Genomic DNA, 15326 nt, shown 5'->3' with positions numbered 1-15326 from the left:
AACAGAATTTCTGTTTATAATGGATATTTTGATTACATATTCGTATTTCCCAAGGGCATGTTTCGTGCTGTTTTTCCGTGTCCAGGGCCATAATTTCACTTTATATACATATATATAATATCACAATGGGTAATTTACTCACCGGGGCCCTGGTGTGACTAGGGTGGTCTGGCATATTGCTTAATACCATGACGAAACCGTATAATCTATGGTCATTCCGTCTCACGAGGCCCTAATGACACTCGCAGAGCTACTTCCCCTACACGGAGCTCTTCGAGATGGGTTTTCAAACCCAGAATTTACCGACTACACCAGGTACCGCCATAAGCTTTTGTGATACTGTGTAATTTTCTAATCGTCCCTTCTTGGTCATCACCACTTAGTTTGGGCTTGAAGGTCAGGTCTTACACCCGGGAATGGCCAGCAACACCTATGGTAATGAGCGGCCTCCGCGCGAAGCTCGTGACGTCACTTCAGGTCATCTCTATAGCAGGCCGACGCACGCTTATGGGTCATCATCGCATAATCATATTATGCACATTGGCAGGCATTTACTTCCAGCTGGAGAGGGGGGCAGAGAACACAGCTTCGCCCGAAGCCTACGGAGCTTTTAAAAACGTCCCCGTACAGCTATCGATGAGTTCAAGAAGCGTAGTGGACCAAACATTTCCGGGACGTCACCTCGTGTGAGAGAGCACCCCGATTAAATAAATTTCCCCCCCCCGGGGGGACTGTGTCCAAGAAACCACTCAAAATATGCAACATGCTGGAAACAATTTCTACGACACACTAAAAAGTCTTCAACCATCTGGGGGGGGGAGGGGGGGTCAAACGTGCAACCTGTTAAGACGCTACCGAGCCAAGCCAGTCATTTGGGGGGGGGGGGCACGTTGCCCCCCTGGCTTTTGAAAATACACTAAAAATGATATATATACATACATACATTGAGTACATGTGCTTCGCCCCACCCCCCGGAAAAAGTTGAAATGACGGCCCTGCACTGAACATGGGAAACGGGACCCGGAATTCTACATTAAATCACTGAATACCATCGGAAAATTTATATATCGCCACCGAAATGGATCGGCACCACCACCACCAGTCACAATTCAATGGTGGGGGGCTCAGAATTCTATCTTTGACCACAGATTCATTGGAGAAGGGGGGGGGGGGCAAATAATGCGAAATAGTTGCAGACCCGAGTGTCATTAAAAGACGTTCCCCTCGTAACCTTCACACGTAAAACGATCAAGGTCAAATCGAATCACACGTGGGACCCATTAGCTCCGGGGTGAGGGATTCACAAATTATCAATATCCGAATATATGAATAAATAAATGCCCATTATCATGCCAAGTATCGACGAGTCCCCCCCGATCCGAGCTTCGAAGTTACATGGTCGACTCTAGCATGAGAGGTACACCCCCCCCCCCGATAAAGAGCTTCATATTAAATTTTTACAGCATAAATTCAATTAAAAATTATAGATGGCCCCCGTAATTCCAGTCGGGCTGCACACATTCACGTAGGCGTACAGTTGTTTGAAATATTGGGAGGGCTCAGATTATTGTGTGGTAGGGGGCCCAAACCTAATATTTCCCGAAGTTGCTATTAAGATGGTGACAAATGTTGGCGAGGGGGGGGGGGCTGCTCGGGCCTATGGGCCGGATACAAGTTTTTATGTCTACGCACATTCAGAATGCCAGTCACGTAATGAAATTTATTCAATGTAATTTGAATATCGAGAGTTGAAGGATCATGTTAGCGAGCATGGAGAGATTTTTTTTGGCCCCTCGGGCTCCATTCAGCACCGCGTTAATGCATGGGACCTCGAGTGTACAGGGGGCTTCATGAGACTTGATTCAAAGTTTCGAGAGTAAACATGTTAATTGGCAAGTAATTATATTCTTACAAGGTGGGGAGACGGGAAGGTCTAAAAAAAATTCTCTTTTCCCGACGGCTCGGGGTGATATTTAAGATGGCCCTGGCCCTATTTACTTATTAAAAGCCTTTAGTAAATTAGTGCAATGTTAAGAGTCTCTTTTCCAAACACTTGATATATGAGGAGCACTTAAAATATAAAGATGCTATTAAGACGGCCCTGGCCCTATTCACTCATTAAATGTCTTCAATAAATCAGGGTAATGTCGAGTCATTTTTTTCAAGCACAACACGACATTTTTAAACTATATATGGCTAGGTGAGAGGCTGAGGCTGGCATGACCAGCAGGCTAGAATATTTAGTGAATTCCCCCCCCCCCAAATTGTAGGGCCATGTAAGCTGGAGCACGGATATCAACCTTTATTTTTATACACTATAAGTCACTATAAGGTGATGGGACCTCTAAAAGTTGCTTTCTTAGGGGTTGGCCCATGGCCCCTCATCTTGGAGCAGGGCCTCTGCTTGGGACCGTTGGTGGGCCCAGGCGAGACTTTTCAACAGGGGGAGGGGGGGGGCTCCGTTGTTAATTTTATAGCATGAAAAATTATTAGAATCGTCATGGGCCCTAGGGCTGAAGCCTGGCAGCCATAACGTTGTAGGACCCTTAGGTTGGTTGCCCGGTCTAGAAATGTAGCATCGTAATGGATGTTATTCAATGTCATCAGTAGTAGGATATTGAGAATTCAAGTATTTGGCTAGTTAGGATTTATTGGGGACCCATGGGATCATAAACGTGTATCAGAGCCCTTAGGCTGGGATATTTGCCCCCCTCCCCATTTCTCACCACTTCTATGCTGAATTTACAGCATGAAAAAAAAAGATGATCTCAGGTTCGCACGGGCTGCAGCTCTGTCAGCCCCAGTTTTGGGGTTTGACTCGGATGGGGGTCCCCATTTCCCAAACCTGTTAATACCAAACAGATTTTCAGACTATAATTATCGCGTGGGAATTTCAGGCTCCTCCTACAATCCTAACCATGAATTGCATCATCCATGGCACCCACAAGGCTGAGGCTGACAGGGTTCCGGCCGAAGGGCCCGAGGAGATTCTGTGTATGTTGTGTGTGTGCGAGATCCCCCCCCCTTCTTTTTTCCACATTATAAATTCACTACTAGAAGATCCCATGAAAGTCTGGCGAGTCCTTGGAGAGCCAAATATGCCTAGGGACACCGGTGAAAGATGTGGCGGCCACGGCATCAAATAATAATTACAGCTCTATGGGCAGGCGGAACTAAACTAATTTTTTCGAGGGGGTCAACTCACGCAATAAAAGCTTTTTAATCGACTTGAACGGGGGTCCCCGTTCCCAAAACCCGTTTAATACATACCATACGCATCAGATTTTTAGACCCCCTTTCACCTTACAATTCAAGCCATGGTCATTGTCTCCACATCTCAGATCCGGGCACCTCTAAAGTAAATTTATAATGTAAAAAAAATGAGATTCGTCGCTGGTACATAGACTGGAGTCCTCTGCCAGCCAGCCCCCCCCCCCTTTTTGGGGGTAATGGAGCCTGGATATCAACCTTATGTTTTTATACACTATAAATTTGGTAAAAAATCACCATAACGAGAGGGGGGGGCTAAAATTTTTTGTTTTTCCTTAGGGGTCGGCCACCCGGTCTACAAGCATAGCATCGTAATGGATTTTATTCGATGTCATCAGTAATGGGATATTGAGAATTCAAGTACGGGCCGTACGAGAAGGGGCAGCAATTGAGGAGGGAGGAAAGAGACTGGTCTGGTGCCCCGGGTGCTGGACGTGGACAAGAAAGGGCGTGCGCAGAATTCATCCTTCAACTGCTCCTTCTACATCACAAGGTGGGGGTCACCAAAATGCGCGCTTGCTTCGGCTGACAGGATTTACGAAAAATTCACCGACAACAGTTCGACACGAGCCCAGTAAGCTCATTCGCTCATGTCGAACTGTTGTCGGTGAATTTTCCCAAAGCGGTCAAATTTCTTGCGGTGAATTTTCCGTTCATGGGCTGACAGAGTATTTAGTTGCGGCCGTGCGTACGAGTTAGAAATTCCTAGAGGGGAGACGACCCTAGGGACAGTGCCGTCTTAGGGCATGGGCCAACCCGGGGGCCTCACAAAAATTACATTTTCAAGAATTTACCTGGTAGGGTCTCAGAGATATCACTTGGCCCGGGGGCCCCATGATGCTCTTAAGACGGTCCTGCCTAGGGGTTAACTTACGTAATAAAAATCACTGGGGCTGCAAACTTGAGGGGAGTCCCCGTTTCCCAAAACCGTTAATACCCCGCATAACATAGACTCAACCTGGAAATTTGAGACGCCCTTAATTACAATGAAACCATGATAATCACAGATTACATCATCCGATAATCAATAATTACGAGGTTATTTTTTTTTTTAAACCGACATGATGATAACAATACGGAGCAATGAATGTAAATCATGTTGTTTGATGATAATAATAATAATAATTGATAACTCACGATCAAGATGAATGTTCCTAAAAACTCGCCCAAGAATTCTCTGACGACGGTATTCCTAGTCCTTAACTTCCTGAGGAAAGCGAACGGGACGCCGTCACCCATTTTGTTGATGGATCAAATCGAATTCGAATCGAATGACAATAATCGAAACAAGTCAATAAAATGATGATGATGATAACGAAGACAATCCGACCGAGAGAGAGAAGAGACAAGATGTGATCCCGCTGCCGGTATTTGGTCGAATGATCATTCACGCACTCGCTCCCAGTCTTCCCTCTCTTCTTTTTTTTTTCCACTAAACGTCGGCGTTTCAGATGCGAGCCGCCAGGTGTCGCTTCTGGTTTTCCTTCGCTACCTCACACGAATATGTCATTTTTCCCCTTCACTTGCGAAAATGTCGTTTTTTTTGTTTTTGTAAGAAATTATAAATGTTTCCACATTTTTCTTATTTACTTACTAAAATTGCCATAGCGACGGGATTTTATAATAACTTTCATCTGCGCATGCGCTAATTAGTTTTTCCTTTTTTTTTATATAAATTTCTGATAAGGATCAGTTTCGAAAAAAATATATATATATATACAGTCGAATCCCGTTTTAACGAATACCGATACAGCGAAAATCTCGTTTTATATAACGAACACTCTCCTAATCCCCCAGATAAGCTTATATAGGAACTAATGCATAAACCTGGAATTCCTTTATAACGAAATTTCGTTATAGCGAAGTGATTTCTCCGGTCTCTTGGCGTTCGTTATAACGGGATTCGACTTCTATATACAGTCGAATCCCGTTATAACGAACGCCAAGAGACCGGAGGAATCACTTCGTTATAAAGGAATTCCAGGTTACCTAGCATTGTTCCTATGTAAACTTATTTGGGGGGTTTAGAAAAGTGTTCGTTAAAACGATATTTTCACTATAACGGTATTCGTTAAAATGGGATTCTAATTCCCCCAGATAAGTTTACATATTAACAAATGCAAAAAAACTTGGAATTCCTTTATAACGAAATTTCGTTATAGCGAAGTGATTTCTCCGGTCTCTTGGCGTTCGTTATAACGGGATTCGGCTTCTACATACAGTCGAATCCCGTTATAACGAACGCCAAGAGACCGGAGGAATCACTTCGTTATAAAGGAATTCCAGGTTACCTAGCATTGTTCCTATGTAAACTTATTTGGGGGGTTTAGAAAAGTGTTCGTTAAAACGATATTTTCACTATAACGGTATTCGTTAAAATGGGATTCTAATTCCCCCAGATAAGTTTACATATTAACAAATGCAAAAAAACTTGGAATTCCTTTATAACGAAATTTCGTTATAGCGAAGTGATTTCTCCGGTCTCTTGGCGTTCGTTATAACGGGATTCGGCTTCTACATACAGTCGAATCCCGTTATAACGAACGCCAAGAGACCGGAGGAATCACTTCGTTATAAAGGAATTCCAGGTTACCTAGCATTGTTCCTATGTAAACTTATTTGGGGGGTTTAGAAAAGTGTTCGTTAAAACGATATTTTCACTATAACGGTATTCGTTAAAACGGGATTCTAATTCCCCCAGATAAGTTTACATAGGAACAAAAACTTGGAATTCCTTTATAACGAAATTTTTCGTTATGACGAAGTGATTTCTCCGGTCTCTTGGAGTTCGTTATAACGGGATTCGACTGTATATGTATAAGGCCGGTATTACACTATAAAAGTTTGATAAAATTCCTTGTATAAAACTCAAAAAATTCAACCAATAAAGTTCATAGGTTACATTCGAGCAACTGAAACTGATAATCTTATTGGTGGCATTTTACAAGTTTTATAAAATTACTTTTATCAAACTTTTATAGTGTAATCCCAGCTTAAGAAAATGTTTCTTTAAATTTAATTTTCGTAATGATTCTTATGAATATTTTTGATTTTAGAGAAAATTTGAGTTAGGCCGGTATTACACTGTAAAAGTTTTGTAAAAGTGCTTTGATAAAACTTGAAAAATACAACCAATAAACTGATCGGTTGGATAAGCTTGAATGTAACCCATCAGCTTATTCGTTGTATTGTTCAAGTTTTATACAAGCACTTTTATAAAACTTGTATAGTGTAATACCGGCCTTATAGAAAAGGGCACAAATTTCTTTTGCGTAATTTTTCTCTGGCTCGATTTCTTTATTGACTTTAGTACAGATCTGATTTTTACAGTTTTTGCAGCAATGAAAATTTCAAAAGATATACACTGCTCAAAACAATTAGGGGAGCACATGGTTTTAACAAAATTACGCAAAGATGCGTACCGATAAGTAACATAAAATGAATCATCCATAATTTAAAGCCTAGCAGGAAACGGAAGAAGAAAACTTCATATGCAAATCAAAGTTCATGACGTCAAAAAGGAGATAAGGGCAGAAATCGGGATGTTGCAGAAACGTCTGTTTTACTGCCGTAACTGTGAAATTCGATTGCGCAGTATTTTTTTTTTTTTGAGACAAGGTGACGTGAGGATGTCTCAACAACGTGATTTACCGGAATCCATGGCATGGCGTGTTATAGGCAGACTGGAATCCGGGCAAACACAACGTAGTGTCGCGGACGCTGTTGGAGTCGCTAGAAGTGTTGTTGTGGAATCGATTCCAAGAAACAGGAAATGTTAGACGTCGACCAGGGCAAGGTCGGCCACGCGCCACTACAGCAACTGATGACCGGTATGTACGGTTAACAGCTCGTCGAAACAGAACAGAGAATGCTACGCAGCTGCAAAGACGGTTGCTCTAGGCAACAGGACGAAGAGTGTCCAGCAAAACAGTACGTAATCGGCTTCATGAGGGAGGGCTCTATGCACGTAGGCCAATGGTCCGCATTCCGTTGACCCCACGCCACCGTGCGGCCCGAAGAAGATGGGCTGCTGAACATCGAGATTGGGAGCAACATGATTGGAGCCAAGTGCTGTTTACAGACGAGTCCCGATTCAGTCTGGAGTGTGACACCCGCGTGTTCTGGTATGGAGGGACAGGGGCACTCGAAATAACCCCGCATTCGTTCGTGAAAGGTCACAATACAGACGAGCTGTTTGGATGGTATGGGGTGGAATCAGCATAGGCGGACGTACGGACCTGCATATCATTCGGAATGGCACTTTGACGGCCCGAAGGTATGCAGACGAGATACTGCGACCTGATGTCATCCCTTACGCTGGAGCCATTGGAGATTCCTTTGTTTTCCAGGATGATAATGCCCGACCGCATAGAGCTCGTCTGGTGGAGAACATGCTTGAAGCTGAAACAATACAGCGTATGGAATGGCCAGCGTGCTCCCCTGACCTGAATCCAATCGAGCATGTTTGGGACATGCTAGGACGACGCATTGCTGCGCGACCAAGGCCGCCTGTTACTGTCCGAGACTTGCAGATTGCACTTCTTGAGGAGTGGAACAGTATTCCCCAAAGTCTGATCGATAACCTCATCGCATCCATGGCAAACAGGTGTGCAGCAGTCTTAGCTGTTCGAGGAGACCACACGCCCTATTAAAACTCATGCATCATGTCTAAACAGCACTTTTTTTTATCGTTTACATGTAACCAAATTGTTGCCCTAAATCATCTTTTCATGTTTTCAAAGAATTAAAGCTTAATTCCAAATTTTTTTACGTCTTTTTTCTGTATTGCGCATTGATACGCGTGTACTATCCATTGTATGCCAATACGTGGCTGTCTCGCACGGTTTTCTTCACTTTTTTGCTTGCTCCCCTATTTGTTTTGAGCAGTGTATATATTTTTTCCTCTTAATACACAGCAATAAATTTTTCTAGGGATAAATTTGTTTTTTAAAAGTAGCATGAGCTAAAAAATCCATAAAATTGATACACACAAAATTAACAAAACATTACCAAAAAGTCGGAAAAGTTGTGACTGGAATAACGGATTCAAATGAGCCCACTGCAGCCAAAAGTGAAACAGGTTACAAATTATGTGAAAATATTGTTTGAAGAAATACTTTGCAAAATATATTTTGAAAATCAAATTAAAATTTGAAAAAATTTCAGTGGCTAGAAAATCGTGGAATTGAATTTGTACAAAAAGAAATTGACGTTTGAAAAATGCATCAAATGCCAAATAAATCATATGACGTAATCATAATGACGTAATCGAATTTCATCTGCTTAGGCCGGTATTACAATGTAAAATTTTGATAAAATCTCTTTTATAAAACTTGAAAAATGCAGCCAATAAGGTCACCGGTTGCATTTTCTAGAATGTAACCAATAACCTTATTGGTTAGATTTTGCAAGTTTTATAAAAGGAATTTTATCAAACTTTTACAGTGTAATACCGGCCTTACACATAAATTCAATTGTCAAATCATGAAAGTTGAAATCACACTCAATTTGACTTTAAATATTCAAATAATGGTTTCAATGAATAAAAAACACGTGATTCATTAAAATTCATCGATTTTCATGAAAATTTATCCCGGAGTAATTTCACTTATCAGTGTAGAAAATTCCGAAAATATTAATATTCAGCCTCATGGCAGTAGGTGCTAGAGGCGGACTTATGGTTTTGCCATTTTTGAGCTTTCTAAATTTTACCACCCTTTACCCCACCCCCCTTTCTAGTCTAATTTCCTTGACCACCAATTCCTCAAATTTGCTATCCAGGGCTATGAGCCATCTTAGTGCCCCCCCCCTATCCGACTCTTTAAATATCCCTCTGTCTCTGAGTCATTGTTTTGGTCACTCACGTGCTTACACACTATTTTGGACACTCACATGCTTACATACTGTTTTGGTCACTCACGTGCTTGCACACTCTTTAGGTCAGTGTTTCTCAGCCACCGGGACGTGATATCATTCATACCAGGCCGCGAGTAAAAATATCGTTTTAACGAACACTTTTCTAAACCCCACAAATATGTTTACATAGGAACAATGCTAGGTAACCTGGAATTCCTTTAAAGAAGGGATTCCTACGGTCTCTTGGCGTTCGTTCGTTATAACGGGATTCGACTGTATATAGAAGTCGAATCCCTTTATAACGAACGCCAAGAGACCGGAGAAATCACTTCGCTATAACGAAATTTCGTTATAAAGGAATTCCAAGTTTTTTTGCATTTGTTCCTATGTAAACTTATCTGGGGGAATTAGAATCCCATTTTAACGAATACCGTTATAGTGAAAATATCGTTTTAACGAATACCGTTATAGTGAAAATATCGTTTTAACGAATACCGTTATAGTGAAAATATCGTTTTAACGAACACTTTTCTGAATCCCCCAAATATGTTTACATAGGAACAATGCTAGGTAACCTGGAATTCCTTTATAAAGAAGTGATTCCTCCGGTCTCTTGGCGTTCGTTATAACGGGATTCGACCTTAGCCGTTTCATTTTTCGTTGGTCGTGTGTTTGACAGGGCCTTCGACTCACAAAAATGAATGAAACCGGGCTGCGGGCTTGAAAAGGTTGAGAACCACTGCTCCAGGTCACTCTTTTGGTAACTCACTGATCTTATCCCTCGCTCTCTAGGAAGAGATGTATTTTATTCTTTTTCCGTGTTTTATTGTTTATTTGTCATTCCACGCTAATTTTCTTGACCACTCATTCTTCAAATTTGCCGCCCCACCGAAATCGCCTACCTGTCCCCCCCTCCCCCCATTCCCGCCCAATACGCTCTTGGTAAATGCAAAGAATGCAGTCTCACCGGGCCGCGAAACGGAAAAATACATTGAACATGTATTCATCTTCGACTGCATTACAAACCACAGTGATTCCCTAAAAGTAAACCGCGAGATATTTAAAATTCTGATCACACTTTTGTGTTAATGAATGACTGCTTGCAGCGCCTTCTGGTGCTTTCACCTGTCATTTACGAACCTGCATCCGATAACAAAAAAAAAGGGATTATTTAGGAGAGTCCTAACATCTTTGAGGCACCCTGTATAGTAGAAGGGGGAGGAGAAACAATGCCTAATCTTACAACACTCAGAAAAAGTCAATTGAGAGCGTTTTTAAACTGTTTGACACTACCATACTTTGTGACCAGTCTCCTCTATATATCCATGGATCGATCCCATTACTGGCCAGTGACAGGATCCCTGGCGCTTCAACAGGATACAAGACTCCGGCGAGTCGCCACTGGTAATAATAAGTCCTTCACCAGACACTTGGATACCAAGATATTTTTTTGTCCGCGGTTATCGGTTACTTTGATATACGGCACCCTCGTGGCTGGCACAAAAATATGCCGTGTACTTCTAGGCGGGCCAGAGGACCCATATGCGGGTATAATTTATCGGTCTACTTCTGTAGGAGTTTGTACTTCTCTATCATCAATAAAGGATCCCTGAGTTCCGGGAAGAACTGAACTTTTTTTTTTTGAGGAGACTCAAATTTCATAGTTATCTAATAAGTGTCTTCTCGGGTAGTAAAACCAATGAATGCTTTTGTTACCGGATTTTCGGCCGGCCTCTTCGCCAACTGCTCGATTTCGAGCCTTGGCAGTAACGTATGCACAGAAACGGATTGGTTTCGACACCCGTGGGCTAGACAAATTCTGCCGCCCTTCTACCATTCTAACCTAATTTTCTGGAACACTCATCCATCAAATTTGCCGCCCTGGGACCGCTCAGCCCCCCCCCCCCTTAATTGTCTCTCAGTCACTCTTCTGGTCAATCACTGACCTGGCCTTCACTTTTTAGGTCGTTCTCATGATTGCACATTATTTTTGTGACTGGCTTACATACGCTAGGCATGGGTGCCGAAAACCTGGGAGTTAGCCCAGGTTTTGGTACCTGTGTCTAGAATTGAGTCCTTTACATATACGGGGTGACTGGCAACTTTCAGCTCCCTTAGTTTTTTTTTTTGTTTTTTTTTATGTCGGCATCCCTAGGTCACTTTTTTAGGCCGCTCATAGACCTGGTCCGTCTACCTTCTAGCTAAGCCACTCACGTGTTTGCAAATTCTTTGTCACTTATATAATCGCTCTCTGACGTGATCTTTCGCTCTCTTTTGGCAACTCATATTCTTGCAAACATTTAGGTCACGGACCTAGGCACTTGCCGTCTAGGTCCTTCACATGCAAGTTCTCTACATCACTCGTTTGGTCTCACACACTGACGCAGTTCGTCCTCGCTCCCTAGTCAGAGGCGCAGAGATGCCACTGGACTCTAATTTAACCTGGGTCCCGGGACCCAGGTTATTTGAAAAATCTGGGTAATTTTGAGTGGAAGTGGGTCCCTCTCAAAAAAATTTATCTTGAAAAAAAAAAATTATGCCCCCCCCCCCCATAATTTAATGATATCTCTATGAATTTTCTTCCAGTACGGCCCAGGTTTTTGATCACCTGCTTATATTTCTTTGTTGAGACTGAGCGGCGGGTCATGTTCCGGGTAAGAGAAGAAGGTATCTGTGAATCAAGTATAATTCACTTCTAAAAACATGTTCTATCCAAAGGTTCATTTACTTTCATTGTCTACTAGTAGGAAAAACTTGCAAAAAGAAGCTCATTAGCACTGAGAATTTAATGTATGGAATTCCGCACACGTAATAAATCTAAAAGAAATATACAGTTGATCCCGCTTATAACGTTTCTCCCATCTAGAATATATGAACTTATTTTCGTGGTCCTAACAGTAATTCTCACAGAATCTCTCAATCTTTCCTTGGAGCTCGTGTACACTGAAAGGGACAGTGCCTCTGTAGTCTAGTGGTCTAGGGCGTTCACCCGGAAAGTGAAAGGACGTGGGCTCGATTCCCCGCAGGGGCAGTTGAATTTTCTCTCTTTCCGAAATATATTTTCGCAACAGCCAGTTGTTAAAAACCTTCGTATGGTAGCGGAGAGTGGCGTCATCCTTGTATACGTATTTTAACACCTGCTATGTCTGAGATTTGTGTTGGAGAAACTTAACAGTGTGCTTATGTGTGTGTGTGCCCAGTATTTGGCATGTTTTGTGTTCAGTAGGTGGTGCCATCTATCTAGCGCCGCAACTGGATACTTTCACAAACGGGCCAAGTAAACATTTCGGCACACCCATGTAATGTAGAGGAAGCAGTTATAAAGGGTGAATTTGGTGCCGCCTATAGTCCACAGCGCAGGACACTATGCCCGCCTGCCCCTCCCAGTTGCGGCCCTGCATCTATTCTCCAAACTGGTAATGCGTGCATTTGAAGTTCAATGTATGCATATTTGTATTGTAAGTCTATGTGATCGCCGTGACAACCAGAAGTTTTTTTCAGAGGAATAGCCAGCTCAAAATTTGAAATCTTTAGAAAATCACATTTTTAGCCGATTACCATTGCGCAATCGCAAGTTCCAAACACGAATGGATTTTCACCAAAAGCAAAATTTGGGGGAGGTTATAAGGGGCCTCTCTTCCTTCCGCCCCCCCCCCCTCGAGATCAAAAATTAAAAATATTTTTGTAGAGAATTAAAATATTGGAATAGAATAATTTATTTTATACCCTCTGTGAAGAATTTGATTCTGGTGCCCCTACAAAAGTCGATTCTGCGTACAAACCCGTGATTTCCGCGATGCGAAACGGTGACTACCGCATAGCAGCAGCTAGACGACAAAACCGTGGATATTCAAGGTCGAGTTTTTACAGATTCGGTTTTTTCCCACGATATCGGGAAGGTTTTACAATTTGAACGGGCGTTCCAATTCTTTACGATTTAAAAAAACGCGCTTTCGCAATATTGTAGGAACAAGACGAATTTACGCCGCACAGACGCGGTCTTTGAAAGCCGGCCGATAGCCGCGAAAGTACCGTAATTTCCCGTATATAACCATAAGGGAGAAAATCTGCAGGGTAATAAAAATCCGAAATTTGAAACTTCTGTACATGCCCCTTCATTCAGGGAAGCAACTAGATATCCCTCACCTTAAGCCGGATTTTCCTAGGAATAAGTTTTTTGCACAGCGTGAACCGAATTAGACGATTTCGCGCCGGCGGAAGCGTGTTACATAATTGCGCTACGCGTTTGTGTTTTCCTAGCGTGGCGCATCAGATCGGGGCGGCTATATTATAGTACATGGCCTTGGAATCAGTTACTCTGTCGTCTGCATGCTCCGGTTTTAAGGGAAGCGAAAGAAAACACGAGAGAAAGTGAAGAGAACATCGGAAAAACGCGCGGCGCACGACGCATTTGACTCCTCCAGAAGCAGTGGACCAATCCAACACCCCCATAGATGAGGGGGGGCCTTATCTATAGGGGGTGTTGGCCAATCACGCCCGACGTAAAGCACTGTCGTGAGGCGTATTGCGCTCTGTATGAAAACGGTCATGCTGCTTTTCTTATCGGTGAGTGGACGGCGTGTCGCGCTAGGCGAATTACGTTGCGCGCAGCACAGGAAACCTGCTCCTAGGAAAGCCCGGCTTTGTTCTTCAACAACCCGCGTGTATATCAATACAGTACAGTGTACAAAGTAGTAAAACCAGTTTTTCAAGGTCGCACGATCACGATACACGGTAAAAAGAAGAAAAAAAGAAAGGGGAAAAAAAGTTGGGGAGGTTTTTCTCTCTACTTTTTGCTTCTTAGAACTAGGAAAAAACGCGTCCCCGACGACGCGTGAACAAAATTTTTACGCGTCCTTTTCCGAAATTCCGGGTATTTGACGCGTTGTAACGCGTCAATGGCATCTCTGGAGGCGGATTTATGGTTTTGCCACCCTTCTCCCATTCTATTACTTGACCAGCCATTCCTCAAATTTGCCGCCCTGAGCTATAGCCCGCTGAACTACCATGCCTTTATGAAAACAAATATCAGAACTGGGATAGAGCTGGATTCAAAAATAGGATTTCGTTTCTGAAATAGACACATGTCATGGATGTCCAAGTTAAGCTTATTCGTGACGATGCAGTCGAATCCCGTTATAACGAACTCCAAGAGAACGGAGAAATCATTTCGTTATAAAGGAATTCCAAGATTTTGCATTGTTCCTATGTGAACTTATCTGGGGGGGGGGGATTAGAAAGTATTCGCTAGAACGAGATTTTCCGCTACAATGGTATTCGTTAAAACTGGATTCTACTGTTACTCTTAAACGAGAATCAGTATGATAAATATGGCCACTTCTTCCAGACCGAAACGTGTCTTCTTTCTTAACGATGATAAACAACGTAAGAGAGAGAGACAAACGTAGTGGCATGTAGTGTATAGGGAGAAACGCTTCATTATACAGTAACTGGAAACAATAAACATGTTATAAATGTAGATATAGTATAAAAAACGACACAAAATGCGCATTTATACACATAAACAACATTTAAAAACCACGCAAAACGCAGCGTAAACAACTTCGAAATATTTATATACTACAACATTTCTCTGCTTGTTAGTTGACGTTTTACGACCTTTTGTATTTCGATTTCATCTTTTTGTTTCCGTGGCGGCGTTTTCTGTTTTTACGGAAACTTATCTGTTGGTGCATTTCACTTTCATGTGATGTTTAGTGTTTATAAAACACGTATCAAGACATTGTGTATACAAACATTTCAGGACTCACGCCATGAACGTATTATACAGGGTGTTTGTAATTGAAGTTCCCGGGTTTCATCGGAATACAGCCAAATTTTCAGGATGCGGGAGGGAAGGTGGTCATTCAAGTATTACGTCAGCATCGATGGGGGGGGGGTTCCGATTTGCTGACTTTTGATGACAAGGGGGGGGGGGTGTGGATGATGCTTACGTCATCAACACCATCCTTTATGAAGATATGGAAATATTCTTAATGGCATCTTATTCGGTGCACCGAAAACGGAGAAAAACCTTTCGATAGTTATTGGACACCTGAACTAACATTCTCCCTATCAATAAGTCCCCTATAGAGCCACTTTAGTGATCTCTAAATGTTTCATGGATCCTTCAAGTGCTCTGGAAATGTGTCCGGGCCGCTTGAGTGCTCTGGAACTGTAACGTATCACTCAAGTGATCC

The 15326-nt window shown here is 42.5% G+C and overlaps 1 protein-coding gene across 2 annotated transcripts in view; it reads right to left on the bottom strand.

Moving 5' to 3' along the window:
• The window catches only part of LOC149077937 (aquaporin-7-like), a 50376-nt gene extending 45513 nt beyond the window's left edge, over window positions 1-4863 (bottom strand). Inside the window, exon 1 of one of the 2 annotated variants that reach the window (XM_089241543.1) lies at window positions 4408-4863. In XM_089241543.1, the coding sequence (XP_089097669.1) occupies window positions 4408-4509 (102 nt within the window). In that variant the 5' untranslated portion in view covers window positions 4510-4863. The remainder of the gene's footprint in view (window positions 1-4407) is intronic. The other variant, XM_089241544.1, reaches the window with a different exon arrangement.
• Between the last annotated feature and the right edge of the window lie 10463 nt (window positions 4864-15326).

The sequence above is a fragment of the Pholcus phalangioides genome, unplaced genomic scaffold, assembly GCF_987345545.1.
Source record: "Pholcus phalangioides strain wild (caught in Gottingen) unplaced genomic scaffold, Ppha-v1.0 ptg000014l_1, whole genome shotgun sequence".
NCBI classification, from domain to species: Eukaryota; Metazoa; Arthropoda; class Arachnida; order Araneae; family Pholcidae; genus Pholcus; species Pholcus phalangioides.
This window is presented reverse-complemented; position numbering and strand designations above follow the sequence as displayed.